The 24,815-nt window shown below is 57.6% G+C and overlaps 1 protein-coding gene across 6 annotated transcripts; it reads left to right on the forward strand.

The window, feature by feature from the left end:
• Positions 1 to 5,871: 5,871 nt before the first annotated feature.
• On the forward strand, positions 5,872 to 24,023 carry RIPOR1 (RHO family interacting cell polarization regulator 1). 6 transcript variants are annotated; one of them, XM_054453950.2, is made up of 22 exons: positions 5,872 to 6,018; positions 15,556 to 15,703; positions 15,822 to 15,974; positions 16,140 to 16,218; positions 16,924 to 16,947; positions 17,042 to 17,095; positions 17,249 to 17,401; positions 17,496 to 17,559; positions 17,656 to 17,699; positions 17,777 to 17,902; positions 18,647 to 18,795; positions 18,870 to 18,999; positions 19,084 to 20,502; positions 20,586 to 20,707; positions 21,537 to 21,669; positions 21,933 to 22,068; positions 22,194 to 22,355; positions 22,616 to 22,774; positions 22,902 to 23,098; positions 23,187 to 23,270; positions 23,379 to 23,469; positions 23,604 to 24,023. In XM_054453950.2, exons 2-22 carry the CDS (start codon positions 15,579 to 15,581, stop codon positions 23,699 to 23,701), a joined length of 3,702 nt encoding a protein of 1,233 aa, XP_054309925.1. In that variant the 5' UTR covers positions 5,872 to 6,018; positions 15,556 to 15,578; the 3' UTR covers positions 23,702 to 24,023. The 6 variants fall into 6 exon arrangements, with proteins under 6 accessions (XP_054309925.1, XP_063511336.1, XP_054309927.1 ...); XM_063655266.1 differs by having other exon boundaries at positions 20,589 to 20,707; XM_054453952.2 differs by having other exon boundaries at positions 15,556 to 15,682.
• The last annotated feature ends 792 nt before the right edge of the window (positions 24,024 to 24,815 follow it).

The raw sequence follows: 24,815 nt of genomic DNA on the forward strand, positions 1-24,815 counted from the left end.
CATCTCCCACTGAGGGACTATGTCATCCCTCTGTCCCTGATTAAACAAGCCAGTACTTTGGGAGGCCGAGGCAGGCGGATCACCTGAGGTCAGGAGTTCAAGACCAGCCTGGCCAACATGGTGAAACCCCGTCTCTACTAAAAATACAAAAATTAGCCGGGCATGGTGGTGCGTGCCTGTAATCCCAGCTACTCGGGAGGCTGAGGCACAAGAATCGCTTGACCCCGGGAGGCAGAGGTTGCAGTGAGCCGAGATCGCGCCACTGCACTCCAGCCTGGTGACAGAGCGAGACTCCGTAAAAAAAAAAAAAAAAAACCCAGTAGTCAACATCTTTTGGCACAGATGTTCTCCTGCATGAACAGCTATTTCTTTGGGGTAAATTTGCTGAAATTTGGTGAAAGGGAGGTTTGCACTTGCCATCCTGATAAATTCTGAAAAAAACTACCCTTAAACTTTTTTTTTTTTTTTTTTTTTTGAGACAGGGTCTCGCTCTGTTGCCCAGGCTGGAGTGCAGTGGCACAATCACAGCTCACTGCAAACTCAACCTACTGGGCTCAAGCGATTCTCCCACCTCAGTCTCTTGAGCTGGGATTACAGGCATGCGCCACCATGGCATGCTCATTTTTGTGTTTTTAGTAGAGACTGGGTTTTACTATGTTGCCCAGGCTGGTCTCTAACTCCTGGGCTGAAGCCATCCTCCCGCCTTGCCTCCCAAAGTGCTGAAATTACCGGTGTGAGCCACTACCACACCCAGCCTACCCTTAAACATTTAAACCAATTCCTACTCTCTTGAGTGTCCACTCACACATCATGTTCATCACTGCCCATCTCAGAGGCAAACAAAAAAAAATAGTGTCTCCTGTTGTTTGTGTTTGCATTGTGTTGATTATTAATGAAATGCAGCACTTCTTCAAATTGCAATTTTAACGATTAAATGGATGGGTGCACTTAAAGCATCAGAAAGGAGAAATGGCTCCAGGAGGAGCCTGATGAGAGCGGTAAAGCCAGGACTTGAATGTGGGGCAGCATCCCTGGCTCTTGTCTTTTGACACACACAAAGGAAAGTAGAGTCCAGGCTGGGGCTGGAGGGGTGTGGAGGCTGGTGGTGGGTCAAGTATACCCGCAAGCCTCATACCTACCTCCTCCAAGCCTGCCTTTGCCCCGCCATGCACTGAAGTGCTCCAGCAGGCTGTGGTGCTTTGGGCCTTTCCTCACGTGATCGCTTGGTGACCCAGTTGACCACTGTTCCCCCAGAAGATGTCTCCAGCTCAGACCCCTCTCTCTTTTCCCTGCCTGTCCAGCTGCCTTCTGGACACTTCCGCCTCAGTGGTCCCTAGATCCCTCAGATGCCACCTGCCCAAACTGACCATATTACCTTTCCCTTAACCAGATCCTCCAGGCCTCCCCACCTCGTTAAAAAACACCACTATCCCACTATCCACCCATCACCCAGGCCCAAAGCCCCTGCCTCATCTGGGATGTCTCCCTCTCTCCAGACTCCACATCCCTTCAGTCACCAAGCTCTGCATTCTGCCTCCTGAACATCTCTTAAATGTCTCCTTCTCTCCATCCCCACTGCCCCCACCCTGGCCCAGGCCACCATCCACTGGGCTGGAAATTGCACCAGCCTCCTTGAGGCCTCCTGCCTCCCCTCATACACACACACAGTGCCTGAGTGACATTTGCAAAGCACAGATATGACCACAAAATCCCCCAGCCTAAAGCCCAGGCTCCCCATCACCCCAAGGGTAAAATCCTTGCTCCCCAGCCAGCCCCAAGGCCCCGCACGCAATTCTCCAGCTTTTGCTCTGGTCCAGCAAAAGAGGCTGCTCCTTCCTCCTGTGGCTTAAACTCTGTTGCTCCCCCAGCCTCCGCTACTCCTCCCAGGAACTACCCACTGTCTGCCTAGGGAGCCCCAACAACAAGCCACGCTAAGGGCCCCTTCTCTGCAAAGCCCTTCTTAACTAGCACACATGTGCACACGGACACAGTCCCACACACTCACATACACACACACACCCTCTGCATCTGGGGACTCGGGAGGTGCAGAGACTTGGACTTACCTGTTCTCTTTGACTGTGAGCCCTGTGGGAAGGGACTAGGGAGATCGCACCTCTGGTCCCCCCAGGGCAGCCCGGGCACAGCCGACATTCCACAAATGTTTGCTGTATATCTGGCAAATAAATGAATGATGTGGCCCCAGGCACAGTCCAGGGCAAGCTTCTATTCTATCTGTTCACAGAAAGCTGGGATGGGGGTGGGGGTTGCATAGCAGAGAGCTGTCATCCACGGGGGCTGTAGGGTGGGGTGAGGGAAGCCGAGGTTTTTCTGGGGTTTTGGACTCGAACTGCATTGCTTCTGAAAATGGAACTAGCAGCGCCATGTGTGAGGACTGGGGGTTCGTTGTGGCTCTCACCACCCTCTGCTGTCTGTCCCAGGGATTTTTCTCAGGCCTGAGTCCACCCCTTTGAGAATGCGATCTCCCAGTGGTTAGAAGTGCTCATAATTCCTTTCTACACACACCACAGCTACCAGCTGAGTCCCAGGCAGAGGACGGGGCTCAGGAAATGATGCCTGATTCAAACAGGGCCGAACTGACCACGACCCAGGGAGCCAAGTTGGAGCTCAGAGTCTGCCCTTCCCAACAATGTGACAGTTTCTATGGGAAGTTCTTGCCTTCCCTGAGCTTCAGGTGTCTCCTCTTTGAAGTGGGTTTCAAGCTGTGTCCTCCCCTGTGGTTAGCTCACCAATTGTTAGGGAGAGGCCTTGAAGGCCACCAGCACCCTGTGACCCTCGGAGGGATGCTGCCCTTCCCTCGAGGCCTCTTGGATGTAGGGGAAGAGCCAGGTGAACTCCCAGGTGTTCTATTTAATCACTACAGCCCCATCTGTGTCTGGTCTGGTGGTCACAGGCCTGGCCATGGACAAGGACAATAGGCAGTAGTGGGTGCTCAGAGGACACAGGTTCCCTGGAGGAAGGGACATTTGAGCTGTTTTCCAAGTGGATGAGGGGGAGAAGCATCCTAGGCAGAAGGGAGGCTGGGAAAAAAAGCAGAGGCCAGAGGGTGGAGGCTGCATCCAGGGAGCTACAGGCTGGGAGTGTAGTGGAAGCCAGATCACAGGGGCTGCAGAATAAGTACAAGATAAGGAGGTGAGGTCATCTGAGGCCAGATCTCCTGGGTCTTGGAGGCCCCACCACAAAGTATGGACTATCCACTGGAGTAGGTGGGCATGGCAGGGGGAGGGAATTAATTCAAAAGATGTTAAGGAGAAAGAAGCAAGAGCGGCCGGGCGCGGTGGCTCACGCCTGTAATCCCAGCACTTTGGGAGGCCGAGGCGGGCGGCTCACGAGGTCAGGAGATCGAGACCATCCTGGCTAACACGGTGAAACCCCGTCTCTACCAAAAATACAAAAAATTAGCTGGGCGAGGTGGCGGGCGCCTGTAGTCCCAGCTACTCGGGAGGCTGAGGCAGGAGAATGGCGTGAACCCCGGGGGGCGGAGCCTGCAGTGAGCCCAGATCGCGCCACCGCACTCCATCCTGGGCAACAGCGAGACTCCGTCTCAAAAAAAAAAAAAAAAAAGAAGCAAGAGGACTGGGTGGCTGAAGGCAGGTGAGGGCAGGAGAGGGGGATGCCAAGGGCTCATGCATTTACACGTTCAGTTACTTGCTCATTCAACAAATATTTCTTGAACTCCCACTATGAGCCAGGGACGGTGATGATAAGGACTTCTGTGGTTCCTACCCCCACACTACTTAGAGACAACACAGTCAGGCAGGGTCAGACCCATGAGCACACACAGCGTGCACGCTGCTGCCTGGCCATGGTGAGCAGTATGAAGGGAGTCAATAGGAGGCTGGAACAGAGGGTGTCTGCAGATAAGGTACTCAGAAGATGCCTGGCTGAGAGGTGACTTTAGGGGTGGGCAGAGGCCAATTGGTGCCAGCTTTGAGAACTCCAGAAAACCGTAGTGTCTAGCTCAGGTGGATGCCTGAGTAGACAGTGGCGCTTTGCAGGGATGGGGACAATCATGAGGACTGGTGAGTCAACCAGAAAGCAGCCAGTGGTTCTGAAACAGGAGAGGGCTCTGGGCACAGAGGGAAGTCCGGGATGGTCAGCAATGAATGGATGGGAGCCCTGAGACTGGATGATATTTTAGGGTAGGGGGAATAAAGAGAAGAACTCAGCCCCTGGAAGTCATACCCAGGTTTAAGGACTTCAGAGAAAAGGGCACTGACCGGCCCAGTGGTTCATGCCTGTAATCCCAGCACTTTGAGAGGCCAAGGCGGGTGGATCACTTGAGGCCAGAAGGTGGAGGCCAGCCTGGCCAACATGGTGAAACCCCATCTCTACCAAAAATATAAAAATTAGCCGGGCCATCTCTACCAAAAATATAAAAATTAGAAGGCGGAGGTTGCAGTGAGCCGAGATCACACCACTACACTCCAGGCTGGGCAACAGAGGGAGACTCCGTCCCCCAAAAAAAAACAAAAAAGAAAGAAAGAAAAGGGCACTACAAAGGAAGCCCAAGAGGAGGGGCTGGAGAATGGAGAACTGTCAGGCAGAGGTGGCTCAAGCCTGTAATCCCAGTACCTTGGGAGGCCGAGGTGGGAGGATCGCTTGAGCCCAGTTAGAGACCAGTCTGAGCAACATGAAGAAAGCCCATCTCTAAAAAACCGACCAAACAGGCTGGGGGCGGTGGCTCACGCCTGTAATCCCAGCACTTTGGGAGGCCAAGGAGGGCAGATCACGAGGTCAGGAGATCGAGACCATCCTGGCTAACATGATGAAACCCCGTCTCTACTAAAAATACAAAAAATTAGCCGGGCGTGGTGCGGGCGCCTGTAGTCCCAGCTACTCAGGAGGCTGAGGCAGGAGAATGGCATGAACCTGGGAGGTGGAGCTTGCACTGCATTCCAACCTGGGCGACAGTGACACTCTGTCTCAAAAAAAAAAAAACCCGACCAAACAAAACCAAGCAAACAAACAAAACACATAAAAAAAACAGCCCTCAGGACTGGTGGGGGTGGGGTACAGATATTCAGGGACCTCTTACTGTCCCTGAAACCATTCCTGGGTAGGTCTGACATACATGAGGGCTGCGGGAGTGCAAGGCCTGGAGACGCCTCAAGGGTGTCCAGGTTGGAAGGGGCCAGGGGTGTCTGACTGATGGGAGGAGCGGGGGAGTGGAACTGGCCCTTTGACCCTAACATGGGGTCGACTCTCAGCCCCACCTTTACCCACTGTGTGGAGGGCCAGCATTCTAGCCCTGGCTTTGGAAAGGACTGGGTTGGCCAACACATGGCCCTGTACCCGGACCCTGCCAGCGTCCCCACCCCAAGACTGCCCAGAAACCAGTACCCAATGAGTGGGGAATGCATGACCCGGCTATGAGCCTGGACTTACCAGCCAGACAGCGGCAGAAAGGGCGGCCTGCCTCTACAGCGGAGAAGCTGAGGCTGGCTGAAATGGCAGGGCTGAAGGGCAGCGTCTGGACCCAGAAGGTGCCAGGCGGCTTCTGGACTCCCCAAGGCCTTCACCGAAACAGCCCTGGATCCTTTCCACCAACCAGCCTAAGCCAGCAGTAGCAGCTCCAGGACCTATTTCAGGTGGCCACAGACAGGGGGCCCGCAAGGTCTCCAGAGCCCGAGGGATCTGGGGAGGGGACAAGCAGGCGGGGCTCCCTGGCGCTCATCGTTTTAGGATCTGCGTGAGGTTCCCAGAAAGCCGCCCTCACATCCCCCAGGGTCTGCCCTCCCTGCAAGCTGGTGGGCTGCATGGGCCACCGGCCTGCCCCGTTACCCGAGAGGGCGGAGCGAGCCGTGGGCGCCTCCAGGGGTGCGGGAGCCGCGGGAGCGCAGTGGGTGGGGCCCAGCGGGCCAGAGGAGGGGCGGCGGGGCGGCGGGCGGAGGGAGGGGCCGGCGCCGGCGGCGGCGACAGCGGCAGCTGCGGCGCGACCAGGCCAGGCACCTCCGAGCGCAAGGACAGCGCGAGGTCCGCGCAGCCCAGCGCAGCCATGTGAGTGTCCGCGCCGTTTCCGGGGCTGCAGGCCTGGCGGGGAGCAGGCGCGGAGGTTCTGGTGCCCCCCCGCCGGAGCCGCCCGGTGGGTCCGGGATCTGCGGCTCTGTCCCGCCTCACCCCATCCCCCGGACCCCGGCCGCGCCTTGTCTTTCCTCCCCTCCCCCCGGGCGTGGAGAACGCAGCTTCTCCCACAAAAGCCGCCGCCTCCAGGCCTGCAGCGCCTGGCGCTGCTGCCTTCCTCCCACGGCAAAGGCCCTGGCGGCCGGTGCCCCGGGGCGCTGGGGTGGGCCAAGCCAGAGGGCGGACTCAAGGCGCCAGCCTGGGCCCTGACACGCGCGCTCCACGGGAGCCCTTGCTGCTTTCCCCGCAGGAGAGGCTGGGCTGGAAATGGGGAGGGGGCGACGAAGGTTGCGGGCCGGCCTAGGAGCTGAGCTAATCCTCCTAGCCCTAGGGGCCGGCCTAAGCGGCTTTGTGGCCGGCCCCGAGGTGACCAAGCCTGGGCTGGAGCCGGGCTCTCCGCACAAACCTAGCGTAGCCGAAGCCGGAGAGGATCGTCCTTGTCGGGGAACAGAGCTTTTCCCTGGAAATGGAGGTTGGCGCAAGGTTCCTGCAACAGCCGGGCCTGGGCACTCTGCAGAACTGGTTTGGGCAAAGGGCTGCTCACCAGGGCTAGAGGTCGGATTCAGTCCAGATTCAGCACCCTTTGTCCTCCTCTCCAGGGTGAGGCCTGAGTCCGGCCTCCCCTACAGACCCTCCCCAGCCAGTTCTAACGCGTGTCCAGGCTGGCCGCCCCAGCACCTACTGTGCGCAGCCTCATGTAACAATCCTTGTGCCCTGGCTGCAATCTGCTGGGCCGCGCCCTGGGCCTGCCGCATTCGGCCAACGCACAGCATCTGAGGAGGGTTATGACCATCTGGCAGATGCAGAAACAGGCCCAGAGAGGTTAGTAGTATTCTCAAGGTCACACAGCTGGTTTGGGAGAAGCGGAGATTAGATCTGAATCCTTGCCCCTGCGACACCCACCTCCGTGGTATTGGAGGGAGGAGAGGGATGATAATTGGGGACTGAGGTACAAAATACTCCAGCGGGACAAGGAGGACTGGCATAGCTCCTTCTTCCACCCCCATCTCCGGCTTGGGTCCTGTGACTGCGGCGGGAGAGAGGAGCAAGGTGAGCCGCCCCAGGGGTCTGGGTTTGGGTGCGGGTGAGGGGAGGACTCAGGACTCCGGCCTGGGTCCTGCTGGGGAGAAGCGGGCGGGGAGGGCGCGGGTGAGTCACGGCGGCCCCTCTGCGCCGCCTCTCCGACTCAGCCCTGGCCAGGCCCAGCCCGGGGGAGGCCGCCTGGCTCCCAGCGCGCGGCCAGGGAATGTAACCAGCTGACCAGGGAGGGGGCCGGCAGGAAGTGAGGCCACCCGACAGCCTCCGCCCGGTTCCGGGGTGGGGGGTCCGGGGCTGCGCCGCTCCCCCTCCCTCCTATACGCTTGGGCAGCTGCGAGATGACGTCAGCCGCCGGGTTTGGGGGCAGTTGCCATGGAGACAAGGACAGGCTCAGAGGGGACCCCCTTCTCCCTTGCAGCCGCCCCTTGCCCAGGTTATTTTTAGCCTCTGTTTACCTCGGTCGGGGCGGCCCCGGGGCGGGGCGGGGCTAGACCCGGGGACTCCCAGAGAGGCAGCTGGCCTGGCACAGTGCTGAAATGGGCAGCCCAGGTGGCGGGATATTCCGCTGCACCCGGGTGTGCCAGTCTTGGTGTGTAGGAAGTATAGCGGGGCTGCAGGATCTGGGGCCATGCGGACAGGTCAGGGCTCCACTCACGGCCATCCTGACCTGGCTCTGCTGCAAGCCCCATAACCTTTGGAACCTTGGATCTGGGTTATTTCCCATCCTGGGAACAGACTATAGGGCTGACATGAGCCCAGAGAGTCCCCTGGTTCTTATTAGCCAGTCCCCCACCAGTTGAGGTGGCCCTTCTGCCTTAGCTCAAGGGATTCAGCTCTTTCCCTACCTGCTCTCACCCAGCAAGGGCAATCCTGCCCACCCATCTCCCGAAGCGGTCACTCAGATGGACATTATGATGGTCATTTGTACCAACAGTTAGACATCCTGGTTCCTATGGGACTCAGGGGATGGTGGCAGCAGAGGGCCAACCAGAGAGAGAAAAGTGATGGAACAGTCAGCTGTTTCCAAGTCCAGAATCCCAGGGGATCCCCACCCTGCACCATCCCAGGGAGCAGAGCCCCACTTGCTGATGGTATATGATACCATCAGCCAGAGGGAAGGGAGAGGGAGGATTGCATGTGGGGTAGGGGAGTTGGGGTGGACACAGACTTGAAATCCTCCCCACCAACAAACAGCTCAGGACCTGCTGTTCCCGTGTCTAGGCAGCCCAGCTTCCCCCACTGCTCCCCCTCCTTCATCTCCCAGGTGCTACAGGACCCCCACAGCACTGTGGTGAGTCAAGCAGATATGCCCCAGGTCTCACAAGGTTCAGTCTGGTGGGAAGACAGGCCCTAAAGGAGAACTGACAACTGGGTTATATGGTCTCGGGGTTCAGAGGGAGGAAGTCAAAAAGGGGGAACCAACCCAGGGCCTGCTTCCTGGAGGAAGAAGTCATAGGGTAGACTTGAGGAAGGAGAGGGACTTGGGGCTGAGTAATGGGAAGAAGGAATAGGAGTGATGGGGGCTGCTGGTCAGATTCTGAAGAACCTTGCAGGTATTGAGAGAGGGTCTCAGTTGCTGGAACAGAGAAAGCAGGGGACTGGGAGGGGAGGAGTGGCTGAAAGAATGTGAGGGACAGGACAAATCCTGAAGGGCCTCGTGGGTCATGTTAGAGAGTCTGGGTTTTCTCCCTGGGACAAGAGTGGCTGTGGCTATTTCACATCAGTCTGAATAGAGTGATATTAAAGATTTAGAGTCCTGGGGTCAGACAGCCTGGGTTTGAATCATGGTCTTGACACTTAGCACCTATGTGACTGTTTTTTTTGTTTTGTTTTGTTTTGTTTTTTGAGATGGAGTCTCGCTCTGTCGCCTAGGCTGGAGTGCAGTGGCGCGATCTTGGCTCACTGCAAGCTCCACCTCCCGGGCTCACGCCATTCTCCCCACCTCAGCCTACCGAGTAGCTGGGACTATAGGCGCCCGCCACCACGCCCGGCTAATTTTTTTTTTGTATATTTAGTAGAGATGGGGTTTCACCGTGTTAGCCAGGATGGTCTTGACCTCCTGACCTCATGATCCGCCGGCCTCAGCCTCCCAAAGTGCTGGGATTACAGGCGTGAGCCACCACACCCGGCCGTGTGACTGTTAAAAATAACAGCAGTTAGTATTTGTTGTGTGTTTACAGTGAGATGTTAGCTAGGCATGGTGGTGCATGCCTGTGGTTCCAGCTCCTTAGGAGGCTAAGGCAGTAAGATCGCTTGAGCCCAGGAGTTCAAGGCTGCAGTGAGCTATGAACGCACCACTGCACTGAAACTGAAACTGCACTGAAACTGAAACCCAGGAGTTCAAGGCTGCAGTGAGCTATGAACACACCACTGCACTGAGACCTGGGTGACAGAGTGAGACCTTGTCTTAAAAAAAAAAAAAATTCGGTATAGTGAGTCCACCTCAACGTCCCTACCCCACATACAATTCTCCCTTCCCCAAACACTTCCTATAGAGGGACATCCTCATGAGAGGAGATCTCATTTCATCCTCCCAGCAGCCTTGGGAAATAGCTGTTGTTATTATTATTATTGTCCTCTTTTTACAGATGGGTGTCTGAAGCCCAAAAGGCTGAATAAGTGTCTTGCCCAAGGTCACACAGCCACAGGTTTCTCAGGTGCGAAGTGGGGCTAATAGGACTTACCCCCATAAGGCTGTTGCCAGGATTAAATGAGATGATGTTTGCTAAGCTCAATGCCTGGCATATAGAATGCTCTCGATAAAGGACAGTTTTTGGCACCGTCAAGTGGCCACAATTTTAAGGTCAGTGTTGTTACTGAATAATGAATGGATGATTGCAGGTTAGAGTGGAGACAGGAAGTCCCTCAGGAAGGTTCTAGCTCATCAGAAGCCCAGCTGTAGGGCTCGAGGGGAGAGTTGGTGATGGCTTGGACCTGAATTCTGGCTATAGGGGTAGAGGTGAGGGAGCAGATTGCAGAGAGATTTAAGAGCCAGACCTGGCAGGAGGGGGTGACTGAGTGGTCATGGGGGCTAACTGAGATGAGACATCCAGGATGACTCCTAGTTTCTGTCTTGAACAACGGGGTACATAGATGGTGGGGTGTCATGGAGAAGTTGAGACTGGGGAGAGTCAGGTGGAAAGTGGTGAATTTGGTTTGGGAACCTCAAACCCAGCATGCACTATGACAGTGCACGCAGCATCTGGGGAGGCAGCAAGCAGGCAGTTGGATACAGAGGCCTGGTGCTCAGAAGAGTGGCTTGGGTGGAGGAGAGATAAGGAAGCTGGCAACATTTAGATGGCATTGAGATGCGGGATCTGTGCACAGCACAAGGGCGGGGAGGATAAGTCCCATTCAGGGATGGGAGGAGAGAAGGGGCCTCTGTGGGAAAGTAAGATATGCAGCCAGAGAGGTAGATAGAAAACCAGTGTATTGTCTCTTGAAATTCAGGGGAAGGAAGGGCTTAAAGAAGAGGAGGGGAACCACAAAGTCCAAAGCTTTGCTGAGGTCAAGCAGGATGAGGATAAAACATGGGCACTGGGTTCAGCAACAGGGAGGTCACTGGTGACCTTGTCCAGTGGTGGGTACAGAAACTGGACCAGGGTGGGAAGAGGAGCAGGCGGGTGTAGTGAGAAAATGCAGGTAGACATTTCTTCAAGACACTTGGCTTTGAAAGGAGAGGAGAGAGATGGAGTAAGGAATGGGGTAGCTGAAGGTCCACAGGCAGTCTTTTTTTTTTTTTTTTTTTTTTTTTTTTGAGATGGAGTTTTGCTCTTGTCGCCCAGGCTGGAGTGCAATGGTGCGATCTTGGCTCACTGCAACCTCCAACTCCCGGGTTCAAGCGATTCTCCTGCCTCAGTCTTCCGAGTAATTGGGATTACAGTCATGCGCCACCACGCCCGGCTAATTTTGTATTTTTTAATTATTATTATTTTTTAAATTATTATTATTTTTTTAGTAGAGATGGGGTTTCACCAAGTTGGTCAGGCTGGTCTCGAACTCCTTACTTCAGGTGATCCACCTGCCTCGGCCTCCCAAAGTACTAGGATTACAGGCATGAGCCGCTGCACTGGGCTGAGTCATTTCTTTTTTGTAATTTTTTTTTTTTTTAGAAAGAATCTTGCTCTATCACCTAGGCTGTAGTGCAGCGCGACCTCGGCTCACTGCCTCCCGGGTTGAGCAATTCTCATGCCTCAGCCTCCCGAGTAGCTGGGACTACAGGACATGCCACCACACCTGGCTAATTTTTGTATTTTTAATAGAGTCAGGGTTTCACCATGTTGGCCAGGCTGGTCTCAAACTCCTAGCCTCAAGTGATCCACCTGCCTCAGCCTCCCAAAGTGCTAGGATTATAGGCGTAAGCCACCGCACCGGCCCAACATTTTGTAATTATTTATAACCAATTTTACATTGAAATATAATAGGAACACAAAAAGTGTGTATGTCCTAAGTGTACAACTCTGTACATTTTCATAAGAGAACACACTCATATAGGATCAGGAAATTTAACCCAGAGCAGGAAATAGGACATTACCAGCACCCTGGAAGACCCTTGTGGCCTCTTCAGTCACAACACCTGAAGGGAGACTCCCAGGCTGACTTCTATCACCATAGATTAGTTTTGCTTGCTTTTGAACTTATTATCAAGGTCATACATTTGTCCTCTCTAGGGTTTGCTCTCAGATTCACCCATATTGTTGCATGTCACTGTATATTTTTCATTCTTTTTGCTATATGGTAATTCTATTATTCATTGACAAGCATCTGGACAGTTTCCAGGGTTTTCTTTTTTTTTTTTTTTTTTTTTTTTTGAGACAGACTCCCGCTCTGTCACCCAGCCTGGAGTGCAGTGGCACGATATCAGCTCTCTGCAGCCTCTGCATCCCAGGTTCAAGCGATCCTCCTGCCTCAGCCTCCCAGGTAGCTGGCACTACAGGCATGCACGACCACTCCCAGCTAATTTGTGTATTTTTAGCAGAGATGGGGATTCACCATGTTGGCCAAGCTGGTCTCGAACTCCTGACCTCAAGTGATCCACCCGCCTCTGCCTCCCAAAGTGTTGGGATTATAGGCATGAACCACCGCACCCAGCCCGTTTTTATTTTTCATGTGGGAGTGACTTGAGCTTGTCTGAGACTTGTGGAGAAAGTCTGAAACACCCCAAAAGGAGAAAGATGACTAGGGTCACACTTGAGGATTTGCCAGGTGGGCAGTGAGGGCCTGGCCAAGGTTGAGGATTGCTCTGTGATTCCAGCCAGGCTGCTGTGCCAAGACCTCTGGCAACTCCTGACAACCTGTGTGCAGGTGTAGAGAAGTCCAGGAGTTGGGTTCCCCAGGGCTGGTTTCTGCCAGCTGGGAGAGAGGCGCACAGTGCTAAGGATACTTGCAGCAGGCAAGTGATGGGATGGTGGCTGTGGATCCAGGCTGGGGAGGAGGCTGTGCAGGGAAGGTACAGAAGAGAAGGTAGGAGGGAGCTAGCAGAAAAAAAGAAAGCAGAGGCGGACTGTGAGCTCTGCACAGGGTGGTGTCTGTGAAATTCTGGGCTGTATCTCCAGTGACTGGCACATGCTTGGCACAAGGTTGCCACTCAGTGGATAAGTGAATAAATGGGTGAGGGCTCAACGGGCCAGAGGTCTCAGGTAAAAGGCAGGTGAGGTGGGGGTGATGGAAAGCCTGAGGGTTGCATCAGTGTGGTTGTGGTTTAGGAAGGGGGCATTCCAAAGGCAGGTGATAAGGCTGGGGATGGCTGAAGGGACCAGAGAGGCCAACATTAGGCAGGCAATCCATGGGAATGCACAGGTCACCAGTGTAGGGTGCAGGGTACCCAGGCTTCGCCTTCAAGGAGGAGGGAAGAATAACATATCTCAAACTGAGGTCCCTGGACCTCTTGCATCTGAATCTGTCGGGGGGAGGGGGAACTTTTGGAAATGCAGACCCCTGGGCCCAACCCAGCCTCTTGGGGAGAAAGTAAGCACAGTATGGGAGAATTGAGCCTCAAGGAGCAAGAGTGTTTATGGGATGGGGGAGCATCCAGCTCCTCCAAGGTCAAGGGAGGGATAGGCATGGTGGCATCTATCCAGGCTAGAGGTGGACATGGGATATTCAAAGAAGAGATAGGCTGGGCGTGGTGGCTCATGCCTGTAATCCCAGCACTTTGGGAGAATGAGGCAGGCTGATCACTTGAGGACAGGGGTTCGAGACCAGCCTGGCCAACATGGTGAAACCCCATCTCTACTAAAAATACAAACGTTAGCCAGGCATAGTGGCGGGTGCTTGTAATACCAGCTATTTGGGAGCCTGAGACAGGAGAATCGCTTGAATGTGAGAGGCGGAGGTTGCAGTGAGCCAAGATCGTGCCACTGCACTACAGCCTGGGAGACACAGAAAAAAAAAAGAGAGATACTGGGGATGGGGATCAGGATGGGAACGCAGAACCTGAGAGGCCCATGTGAGCTGGGGGCAGGAAGGATGGGGCATTAGCCTAGGATGCAGCTTGACTAGGGAGGAGGCCCTGGCTGGCAGCCAGACCTGATCCTTTCCCCTGGGTCCTGGGAAGAGGGGAGTGCTCAGGCTGAGCACTCCCTCTGTGGGAGTAGGGATGGGGTGGTGCATGGGGCTGTGGGACTCTGCATCCAGTTCCTTCTCTGCATCTCTCTTGGCGCAGCAGCACACACTATGGGGTGGATCTAGTCTCACACTTTCTGCCTCTCTTCTCAGCCTGTCAGACCCCTGGTGATCAATGCCCTAACTCTCCGCCCTCCATTGGCACAGCCCCTCCAGTCAGCACCCTTAGCCCATCCTTCCACTCTTCAGCCCCCTACTATCCACCTTCGCACACTTAGAACCCCAGCTCTCAGCCCTCTGTGTGTTCAGCCTTAGCACTGCTCAACAGCCACTCTTTTTTGGGGGAGACGGCGTCCCGCTCTGTCGCCCAGGCTGGAGTGCAGTGGCGCCACCTCCCGGGTTCAAGCGATTCTCCTGCCTCAGCCTCCTGAGTAGCTGGGATTACAGGCGCGCGCCACCACGCCCGGCTAATTTTTGTATTTTTAGTAGAGACGGGGTTTCACGTTGTTGGTCAGGCTGATCTCGAACTCCTGACCTCGTGATCCGCCCGCCTCGGCCTCCCAAAGTGCTGAGATTACAGGCGTGAGCCACCGCGCCCGGCCTCAACAGCGACTCTTTAAGCCCCCTACCCTAATGTCCGATACTTCCTCCACTTAGCGCCTTCATTCTATCCCTTCATATTCATCCCCATGCTCAAATCCCTTTACGCACATTACTGACCCCAGCCGAGAAGACCCCCCAACCCCCCCGTCGGTCCCCTCCCCGAGGGGAACCCCAGTCACCGGTCCCGCCCCATCCAGGCGGGCTGAGTCAGGCGGCAGGAACTGGGCGGGGGGCGGCGCCGGGAGGAGCCGAAGCCGAGCCAGAGCCGCTGGGAGCAAGCCGGGAGCCCAGCCGGGCGGCTCGAAGTGGCTAGGGCCGGAGGGTCCGCGGGGGGCGAGCGCGGGTCGGCGGCCGTCCCGGACCCACCATGAACACCAAGAAGAGAGGTAGGACCCGGCTCGGGGCTGCGAAAGCTCAGGGACTGGCCCCAGGGGGCGCAGGCCGGGTTCGGGGGCCAGGAGTGCGTGTTTCGCCGAAGCGGGGTGGGGGTCTGCCGAGGAGCTCTCCCCGCCGATGCCGGGGTGGAGGCGCACGTCCGTGACTCAGTTTCCAGGTGGGAGCCGCAGGAAAGAGGAGGGGGCGGGGCCCTTCTCGGCATCGCGCCCAGCTCTGGGAATCCCCCTGCCCGGAGGGCGCCGGGACGCCGGGGCCGGTGGGGGCTGGGGGTAGCAGGTCACGCTGGCGGGCGGGGGGCGGGCGACAAACCCGCACCGGCTGGGCCTGTCGGGCAGCTCCGCAGGGCTCCGAGCGTGGCCCCGCCCCGCCCCGTGACCTCCCTGGCCTCCCGGGGTGGGGGGCCCGAGCTCCGGGTGCCCTGGGGGGACATCGGGGGCAGGGCTGGGGAGGCTGCCCCGCCCCCGGGTAAACAGGCGCTTCCGCACATTCTTCGCGCGCACCGCCCCTTTCCTGCCCCTTCGCAGCCGGAGAAGGGTCCCCGCGCGACCCCCCTTCCTGCCCCGCGGCAGGCGGAGCCCGCACCTCGGCAGGAAGTGGGGGCCGAGCCGAGGCCACGCTGAGTCCGAGGCCGAGTCGCCTGCGGCTGGCCTGTCATTAGCGCCCGGGTCGGCGGGACTAGGAGGACCCGGCCGGAGCCCGCTGGGGCAGCTGTGCCTAGCGACAGGAAAGACCTGCGCCAGCCCTGGATCCCGCTGCGTGAGAGAGGGCTTCGGGGATCCGACTGGTACTGGACACCCCCCCGATCCCCCACAGGGAGCCCCGCGCGGACTCACTCTATGATGTCCCTGTCGGTGCGGCCGCAGCGCCGCCTGCTCAGCGCCCGGGTCAGTAGGAGCCAGTCCTTCGCAGGCGTCCTCGGCAGCCACGAGCGGGGGCCCAGGTACACGGCCGCGCAGGGTTGGTAGGTTCAAAGGGTGTCAGATGGGGCTGGGACTGGGCGCTAGTGAGGGTCTGGGGGTGCGTAGTGAGAGTCTGGGGGACTCCTGCTCTCCTCTTTCTGAGGACAGCCTCTCCTTCAGGAGCTTCCCGGTCTTCAGCCCGCCGGGGCCCCCACGGAAACCCCCCGCGCTCTCCCGAGTGTCCAGGATGTTTTCCGTGGCTCACCCCGCCGCCAAGGTGCCGCAGCCCGAGCGGCTGGACCTGGTGTACACGGCGCTGAAGCGGGGCCTGACGTGAGCAGTTCCTCTCTTCCCAGCCCTGTCCCGAGATCCCTCCCCAAGCCCGCATCCTGCTAGCAGGAACCTTCTCCAGCCCCATCCCCTCTCCCTGCTGTCTGCACCCTGGGCAGCATGAGGCTGGAGAGCCAAGTTCATACTTGTGGTCGCCCCTTTCCTCAGGGCCTACTTGGAAGTGCACCAGCAGGAGCAGGAGAAACTCCAGGGGCAGATAAGGGAGTCCAAGAGGAATTCCCGCTTGGTGAGTGGCGGGAGGTAGGGATGCCCTTTGCCTCTTTGGTGTGGAGGGCTGGGCAAGGGCAGCCCTGGGTGATATCTGGGCTATTTTCTGAAGTGATCTGGTTCAGGAGCCCTGGGTGATATCTGGGCTATTTTCTGAAGTGATCTGGTTCAGGTGTGAGTAGAAAAGGGGATATCAGGAAAGGCTGGGGGGCTTTTCTATCCCCAAACTGCTGTGCATACTTTCTGCTTGGGACTCAGTACCTGCTCCAGGAGCTTCCAGTGGGGTAGGTGGGACCCCTACAGACATGGACAGCAGGAGATTCTGCTGCAGTGGTACTGAGCAGTGGTACTGCTGCATGGTGCTTCTTGGGAAGAGATTAGGGCTTCCCGGAGGAGGGAACACTTCTGCCGGGTCTTGATGGGAGTTCCCCTGCAGAGGGAACCTTGCACAAGGAAGCACAGAGCTCTCCCCAGGGGGCTGCAGGAAAAGGAATCCCAGGGAGGAGGTGGAAAGAGGGGTCCTGGAGGGGGTTGAAGGGACCAGATCTGTGCTACCAGCATCCACCAAGGGCTAGACCAGCAGGAAGGGGCATCAGTTGCTTCTGTGACGGGAGTGCTTGTGGACTGTGGTGTGAGAGAGGGGGGCTGTGACGAGTCTGAGTGCTTCTGCTGGAGTCCTCCTCATCCCTCTTAAATATTTGCCTCTTCTCCCCACCCCCTGCAGGGCTTCCTGTATGATCTGGACAAGGTGAGTATGCATGGAATGGTACTGGAAGGGGTTGGCTCACAGGGAGGGTAAGGGCCCTGGGCCTCAGGCCCCTCCTGACCCACCTCTCCCCCAGCAAGTCAAGTCCATTGAACGCTTCCTGCGACGACTGGAGTTCCATGCCAGCAAGGTACCAGTGCAGCATGTGTGTAGAGTGGGGTCGGGGGTTGGATATCATAGGGAGAAGAGGGGTGGTGCCAGGCCCTGGGTGAGCAACCTCAGAGGTGAGTAACCCCAGAGGTGAGTCTCAGTCCCCCTACTGTCACCTCACTCACCTTCCCAGATCGATGAGCTGTATGAGGCATACTGTGTCCAGCGGCGTCTCCGGGATGGTGCCTACAACATGGTCCGTGCCTACACCACTGGGTCCCCGGGGAGCCGAGAGGCCCGGGACAGCCTGGCAGAGGCCACTCGGGGGCATCGAGAGTACACGGAGGTGAGGGATGGGTGCCCATGAGGCAGAGGCACAGGGTGTGGCAGGGCTAGTGGCTGGCTCTTGACCCCCTCCTGTCCCTGCCCCTCCCTTCCAGAGCATGTGTCTGCTGGAGAGCGAGCTGGAGGCACAGCTGGGCGAGTTTCATCTCCGAATGAAAGGTACTGAGTTGTGGGGGCAGGTGGGGGGCTGGAGGGAGTATGCTGAAGACCCCCAATATGGCTCACCGACTTCTCCCCTTCTCCTCCAACTCTCAGGGCTGGCTGGCTTCGCCAGGCTGTGTGTGGGCGATCAGTATGAGGTATGAGAATGTGCAGGGGAGGGCTGGGTCGGTAGAGTCCCAAGACTTAGGCTGCCTCATCCTACCTGTTCCCCCAGATCTGCATGAAATATGGGCGTCAGCGCTGGAAACTACGGGGCCGAATTGAGGGTAGTGGAAAGCAGGTGTGGGACAGTGAAGAAACCATCTTTCTCCCTCTACTCACGGAATTTCTGTCTATTAAGGTGATGTCTCTGCCCAGGACGACAGGCCACCATGGTCCTGTGAACCCCTTGTGACCCCCATTACCCTGAGTCCCTTACTCCTGTGATCCCCTCATGGCTCCATAGCCCTGTGAAGATATGATTCCATGCCCTTCATGATCTCTGTGGCCCTGAGAGGAACAATCTTTGTGACTCTTAGGACATCATGGCCTCCTGACCCTGTGACCTCCTCATGATCTTCTGACCCTGTGAATATTTGACCTCCTAAGCTCCCATGAGGCTGTGACCTCTATGACCTCAGTGACCCTACCATGCAGACCTCTGTGATTCCCATGCTCCCAGGCTGCTTCAAGCATCTATGGCTCCATGAGCGTGCATGCGTCTATCTATCTATCTATCTATCTATCTATCTATCTAGGAGATGGCGGGTCTCACTCTGTCACCCAGGCTGGAGTGCAGCAGTGCAATCATACTTCACTGCAGTCTCAAACTCCTGGGCTCAACCCATCCTCCCACTTCAGCCTCCCAAGTAGCTGGGACTACAGGCGCACCACCATGCCTGGCTAAATTTTTTTTTTTTTTTTTTTTTGAGACAGAGTCTTGCCATGTTGCCCAGGCTGGTCTTGAACTCCTGGCCTTAAGTGATCCTCCTGCCTCAGCCTCCCATGACCATTTTATAAGTTCTACGCAAATTCAGACCTCAGATTTCCCATGATCTCATAGCCCCTGCACCCTTGTGACCCTACCATGCACTCTTGGCTACAGGTGACAGAACTGAAGGGCCTGGCCAACCATGTGGTTGTGGGCAGTGTCTCCTGTGAGACCAAGGACCTGTTTGCTGCCCTGCCCCAGGTTGTGGCTGTGGATATCAATGACCTTGGTACCATCAAGCTCAGCCTGGAAGTCACATGGAGGTTGGTGGGGCTGAGAGGTTTGGAGGAGGGCCAGGAGGGCTGTGGCACCTGCCAACAGCCTCTTCCTTTCCCAGCCCCTTCGACAAGGATGACCAGCCTTCAGCCGCTTCTTCTGTCAACAAGGCCTCCACAGTCACCAAGCGCTTCTCCACCTATAGCCAGAGCCCACCGGACACACCCTCACTTCGGGAACAGGCTTTCTATGTGAGTCATAGCCCAGGTCCAGGCCTCGCCATCCCCCAGAGGCTCCCTGGGGGTGGTTCTGAAATGCCCTCTCCTCTTTCTCAGAACATGCTGCGACGGCAGGAGGAGCTGGAGAATGGGACAGCATGGTCCCTGTCATCCGAATCTTCAGATGACTCATCCAGCCCACAGCTCTCAGGAACTGCCCGCCACTCATCAGCCCCTAGGCCCCTGGTGCAGCAGCCCGAGCCCCTTCCCATCCAAGTTGCCTTCCGTAGGCCTGAGACCCCCAGCTCTGGGCCCTTGGATGAGGAGGGGGCCGTGGCCCCAGTCCTGGCAAATGGGCATGCACCCTACAGTCGGACTCTGAGCCACATCAGTGAGGCTAGTGTAGACGCTGCCTTGGCTGAGGCTTCAGTGGAGGCCGTTGGCCCAGAAAGCCTAGCCTGGGGACCTAGCCCACCTACACACCCAGCTCCCACCCATGGAGAGCACCCCGGTCCTGTTCCTCCTGCCCCGGACACTGGCGACTCTGCCACAAGCTCCACCCTCGGTACAACAGGCTCTGTCCCCACATCTACAGACCCTGCCCCATCTGCACACCTAGACTCAGTTCATAAGTCCACAGACTCTGGCCCTTCAGAACTGCCAGGCCCCACTCACACCACTACAGGCTCTACCTATAGTGCCATTACCCCTACCCACAGTGCTCCAAGCCCCCCTACTCACACTACTACAGGCTCCACCCACAAGCCCATAATCTCTACCCTTACTACTACAGGCCCTACCCTCAATATCATAGGCCCAGTCCAGACTACCACAAGCCCCACCCACACTATGCCAAGCCCTACCCATACCCCCACAAGCCCCACCCACACCCCCACAAGCCCCACCCATACCCCCACAAGTCCCACACACAAAACCAGGATGTCACCTCCCACCACTACAAGTCCTATCCCCAGTGGTATGGGCCTAGTCCAGACTGCCACAAGTCCCACCCATTCTACCACAAGCCCCACCCATCCTACCACAAGCCCCACCCATCCCACCACAAGCCCCATCCTTATAAATGTAAGCCCTTCCACTTCTCTAGAACTTGCTACCCTCTCTAGCCCCTCCAAACACTCAGACCCCACCCTCCCAGGCACTGACTCCCTTCCCTGTAGTCCCCCAGCCTCCAATTCCTACACTCAGGCAGACACTATAGCCCCCAGAACCCCCCACCTAAGTCCTGCCCATTCCAGTAGGAAACCCCTCACAAGCCCTGCCCCAGATCCCCCAGAGTCTATGGTTCAGAGTCTAAGCCCCACTCCCTCACCCCCAACCCCTGCACCCCAGCATTCAGACCTTAGCCTGGCCATGGCTGTCCAGACCCCAGTCCCAAGGGCAGCCGGAGGGTCTGGGGACAGGAGCCTGGAGGAGGCACTGGGGGCCCTAATGGCTGCCCTGGATGACTACCGTGGCCAGTTTCCTGAGCTGCAGGGCCTGGAGCAGGAGGTGACCCGACTAGAGAGTCTGCTCATGGTGAGGAGGGCTGGGCTGGGCTAGGGCAACCAGGGAGGGCAGCCAGGGGGCGGCAGCCGCTCTGATGCCTTTCACAACCTCAGCAGAGACAAGGTCTGACTCGCAGCCGGGCCTCCAGTCTCAGCATCACTGTGGAGCATGCCTTGGAGAGCTTCAGCTTCCTCAATGAAGACGAAGATGGAGACAATGATGTTCCTGGGGACAGGTGAGGGGGCTAGGCAAGATGGGTGTGAGGCTTGGTGAGAGGGAAAAGGTGAGGCAGGACCAGGGGAAGGTGGAACAGGTGAATTGGGAGAAAGTCAAAGGAGAGGACAGTGAGGCAGGGCTAGGTGGAGCATGTGAGGACTGAGTTGCTGGCAGGTGCACCTGTGTCCACCCCTCCCATGTCCTTCCTGCCCATGTCTCCAACCCTACATGTGTCCCCAGGGCTTCTGACCGCCCTCCTCATCTCTGCAATGTCTGCCTCCCCTGCCGGTCCCCATCAGCTTGGGTGCCTCCAGCCCCTCCTCTTCCCCTTGGCCTCACCTTGGACCTGCCCTTTGAAGGAGCTCTCTCAGTGTCTCGCCGTGCACCCCGGGACCCCAGCACTGCCCCACTCCTTCTCGACCCCGACTCTCCCAGAGGCCCTGGCCCCTCAACTGTCAGTCCTGGAGTGGCCTTTGCTGGTTCCCAGTTGAGAGTTGTGCCAGGTCCCTCCTTCCTCTGCTGCTGCCCAGGCTACAGCCCCATGCCCTGCACCCTTTGCAGTCCACTTGTCATAAACCATCCCGCCCGCAGCCTACTCCTACCCATGCCATCCCCAGTGGTCCCAGCTGGAGGTAGCATGGGGCAGACTGACTCCAGAGATCCCTACTACCACCTGCTGGTCCCAGCCCCTTCCTCCTTCTGGAAATCCTCCATGAACTTACCCCACTGTCTGCTGTTGGTGCATCATCTTCTTCCTTTCTGGGATGGGGGAAACTTAATAAAAATAAACGCTGGTGACCAGGTGGTGATGTGTGCCTGTGGGGTGGTTGACCCCATTTTTCCCTCAGGCCTCCAAGCAGCCTGGAGGCTGGGGCTGAGGACAGCATAGACTCACCCAGTGACCGCCCCCTCAGCACGGGGTGTCCAGCTCTGGACGCTGCCTTGGTCCGGCACCTGTACCACTGCAGTCGCCTCCTGCTGGTGAGGCTGATGGTGTTCCCCCACCCTTCCCTTGTAACCCCTAACCCCAGGGAGTCCTGCCCTTCCATCCTGGTCCTCTATACCTCCTCTGAGTGCCACACCCCAGTGCCACAGGGCCCCTGGCATCTGGCCTTTGCTGAATGGAGTATCTCCCAACTCTGCAACCCCAACCTCCCCCAGTGCATGCTGGGACTTGTCCCTGAGCACGATCCTCCCAAGCCCTACCCTGAGGCCTGAGCTACTTGGCCACCCATGTTCTCCAGAAACTGGGCACATTTGGGCCCCTGCGCTGCCAGGAGGCATGGGCCCTGGAGCGGCTGCTGCGGGAAGCCCGAGTGCTGGAGGCAGTATGCGAGTTCAGCAGGCGGTGGGAGATCCCGGCCAGCTCTGCCCAGGAAGGTAAAGGCCCTGGAGGTTCGGGCTCTGCCATCTGCCTTGAAGCTCCTACCTCAGCCTACTGCCATCTGCATGCTGTCTACTCACCTGCCTGCCTATTGCTGATGGTTTCCCTCACCCCCTCACAGTGGTGCAGTTCTCGGCCTCTCGGCCTGGCTTCCTGACCTTCTGGGACCAGTGCACAGAGGGACTCAGCTGCTTCCTCTGCCCAGTGGAGCGGGTGCTTCTCACCTTCTGCAACCAGTATGGTGCCCGCCTCTCCCTGCGCCAGCCAGGCTTGGCTGAGGCTGGTGAGTGGGCTGCTTCCTCCTTCCACCCTTGCTCAGATTCCCAGTGACAGGAAGCTCGGGGAAGCCAGGTCAGCCCACACAGATAAATGAACTGGGCACCGAGGAGACCAGCAAAGACTTGGGCCTTAGAGCAGAAGGACCCAGATGGGTGGGGTTTGAACAGGGGGCCCCTGGACCTGAGCCTGGTATAGGAGCATCTCTCCCTTCTAAAAGCTTGTTGTTCACCCAAACTCTGAGGCCCATGCTACTGCCTCCTGCAGTGTGTGTGAAGTTCCTGGAGGATGCCCTGGGGCAGAAGCTGCCCAGAAGGCCCCAGCCAGGGCCTGGAGAGCAGCTCACGGTCTTCCAGTTCTGGAGTTTTGTGGAAACCTTGGACAGCCCCACCATGGAAGCCTACGTGACTGAGACCGCTGAGGAGGGTGAGGTGGTGGCCCTGATCACAGTGGCCTCTTTGGGTCTGAGGACATGAGGACAAGCCTTCCCCACCCTAGGGGGCTCCTCACCCTGCCACCTTGCCCACCCACCCACCATATCCCCTTTTTTCAGTGTTACTGGTGCGGAATCTGAACTCAGATGACCAGGCTGTTGTGCTGAAGGCCCTGAGATTGGCGCCCGAGGGGCGTCTGCGAAGGGACGGGCTGCGGGCCCTCAGCTCCCTGCTCGTCCATGGCAACAACAAGGTCATGGCTGCTGTCAGCACCCAGCTCCGAAGCCTGTCACTGGGCCCTACCTTCCGGGAGAGGGTGAGTCGGACACGGCTCCCTTGAGGGCGAGGGCTGGGGTCCTGGACTCCCAGCGTCTGGCTAAGTCTGTCCTCCTGCCCTTCCACAGGCCCTCCTGTGCTTCCTGGACCAGCTGGAGGATGAGGACGTGCAGACTCGAGTGGCTGGCTGCCTGGCCCTAGGCTGCATCAAGGTGACCCCTGCCAACCCTCCCACCCCTCTGTCCCCTTCCGGCACCCCCACCCCTGAAACCCTCGCATCTGCTCCCCTGAGCCCACCTCAATGCTCCCTCCCCTGACAGGCTCCCGAGGGCATTGAGCCCCTGGTGTACCTCTGCCAAACTGACACAGAAGCTGTAAGGGAAGCTGCCCGGCAGAGCCTACAGCAGTGTGGTGAGGCTGGGGGATGGGAGAGATGGGTGGAGTTCTGGGACATCTTGGCTGATGGGAGTAGGAGAGATGGTGCCAGGGGTGGGAGAGTGGGATGGGGCTAGGGCCACCCTTGACCCCATCCTCACTCATTACAGGAGAAGAGGGACAGTCTGCCCATCGACGGCTGGAGGAGTCCCTGGACGCCCTGCCCCGCATCTTTGGGCCTGGCAGCATGGCCAGCACAGCATTCTAAATTATTTACCCATGGGTTCCTGGTGCCCCTTTTCCCCACTTTCAGGGCTCACCAGGCACTGGCAGGGAGGGTAAGGGCTGGCTCCAGATACCCCTCCCCCACAGATTCCTAGCAATGAAAATCTAATATATTCTTCTGTTGCCCCTGGGGTTGGAGAGTCAGTGCCTGCAGTCAAGTGCCTCCCAGCCTCGGCTCAGCACATCCCTTGCCACAAATCAGTGTCTGGGGCTTGGCCACCCTGCCGCTGCCCAGCCGCATCCCTTGGTTTTGTATTTTATTTACAGAGTTTTACAGAAAATAAAAAAGCAAAATGCCTTTCCTACATGGCCTGGTACACTCCTGTCCCTCTGCTCCAACACCCTCTGGCTGTGGCCCTGCCTGACACTGGTGTGTCCACACTGCAGCTGCGACAGTGCCATGTGCACTTGCCCTGGAAATCCAGGTGGAAGAAAGCCCAGAGGCTGGAACTGGGCTTGGAGAAGAGAGCAGGGGAAAAGGGTGGTCCAGCCTGCAGGTGGGGCCTACCCTGGGCCTGGGAACTACGGCCCAAGGTGGAGCTAAACTGGAGTTGGCCCAGAAAACACCAAAGGGTGCCAATCCCAGGCTGTGGCCTGGGAGCAAAGGGGAAGGGAAAGGAAAAACAGGAAGGGAAAGGAGGCACGGGGTGGCTGGAGCTTCTGCCCACCAGGGGGCAGCAGATCCGCGTCAGCAGATGCCAGGTTTGGGTCTTCTGCAGCCTGGGCAGCTTTCTGCAGAGGGGGCTGAAGGAGCTCCTTGAAGCTGGATGGCAGGGGAGAGGAGCTCCTTGCGGAGGGGAAGAGCTGAGACCTGGGAGGCAGGAGACCTGGATAGCTAACCTGTGACCCAAGACAGCAAGTCCCTTCCCTCCCCAGCCGTCTCCCCCTCTGTAATAACAAACGTGCCTGAACTCTGTGATCCCCAACAGCCGGCCAACCTGTGCTGCTTCAGGAAGCACAGATCCCAGGAGAGGGCTTGCCTTTGCCCTGCCTCGCCTTGCCCCAGAGCTCCCTGGCCAGTGAATGTGTTAACCCCAGAAGGCTGAGTCCTGCGTGAGGAACTGGAGTGTGGGGTGGGACTTCAGAATGGCAGGCCT

The sequence above is a fragment of the Pongo pygmaeus genome, chromosome 18, assembly GCF_028885625.2.
Source record: "Pongo pygmaeus isolate AG05252 chromosome 18, NHGRI_mPonPyg2-v2.0_pri, whole genome shotgun sequence".
NCBI lineage: Eukaryota > Metazoa > Chordata > Mammalia > Primates > Hominidae > Pongo > Pongo pygmaeus.

What these genes read in the sequence shown, in the direction of transcription:
- RIPOR1 (XM_054453946.2), top strand. An exon ending in AGCCTGGAAGTCACATGGAG is followed by an intron (nt 18,796 to 18,869) that starts GTTGGTGGGGCT and finishes TTCCTTTCCCAG; the next exon opens with CCCCTTCGACAAGGATGACC. An exon ending in TGGCCCTAGGCTGCATCAAG is followed by an intron (nt 23,271 to 23,378) that starts GTGACCCCTGCC and finishes CTCCCCTGACAG; the next exon opens with GCTCCCGAGGGCATTGAGCC.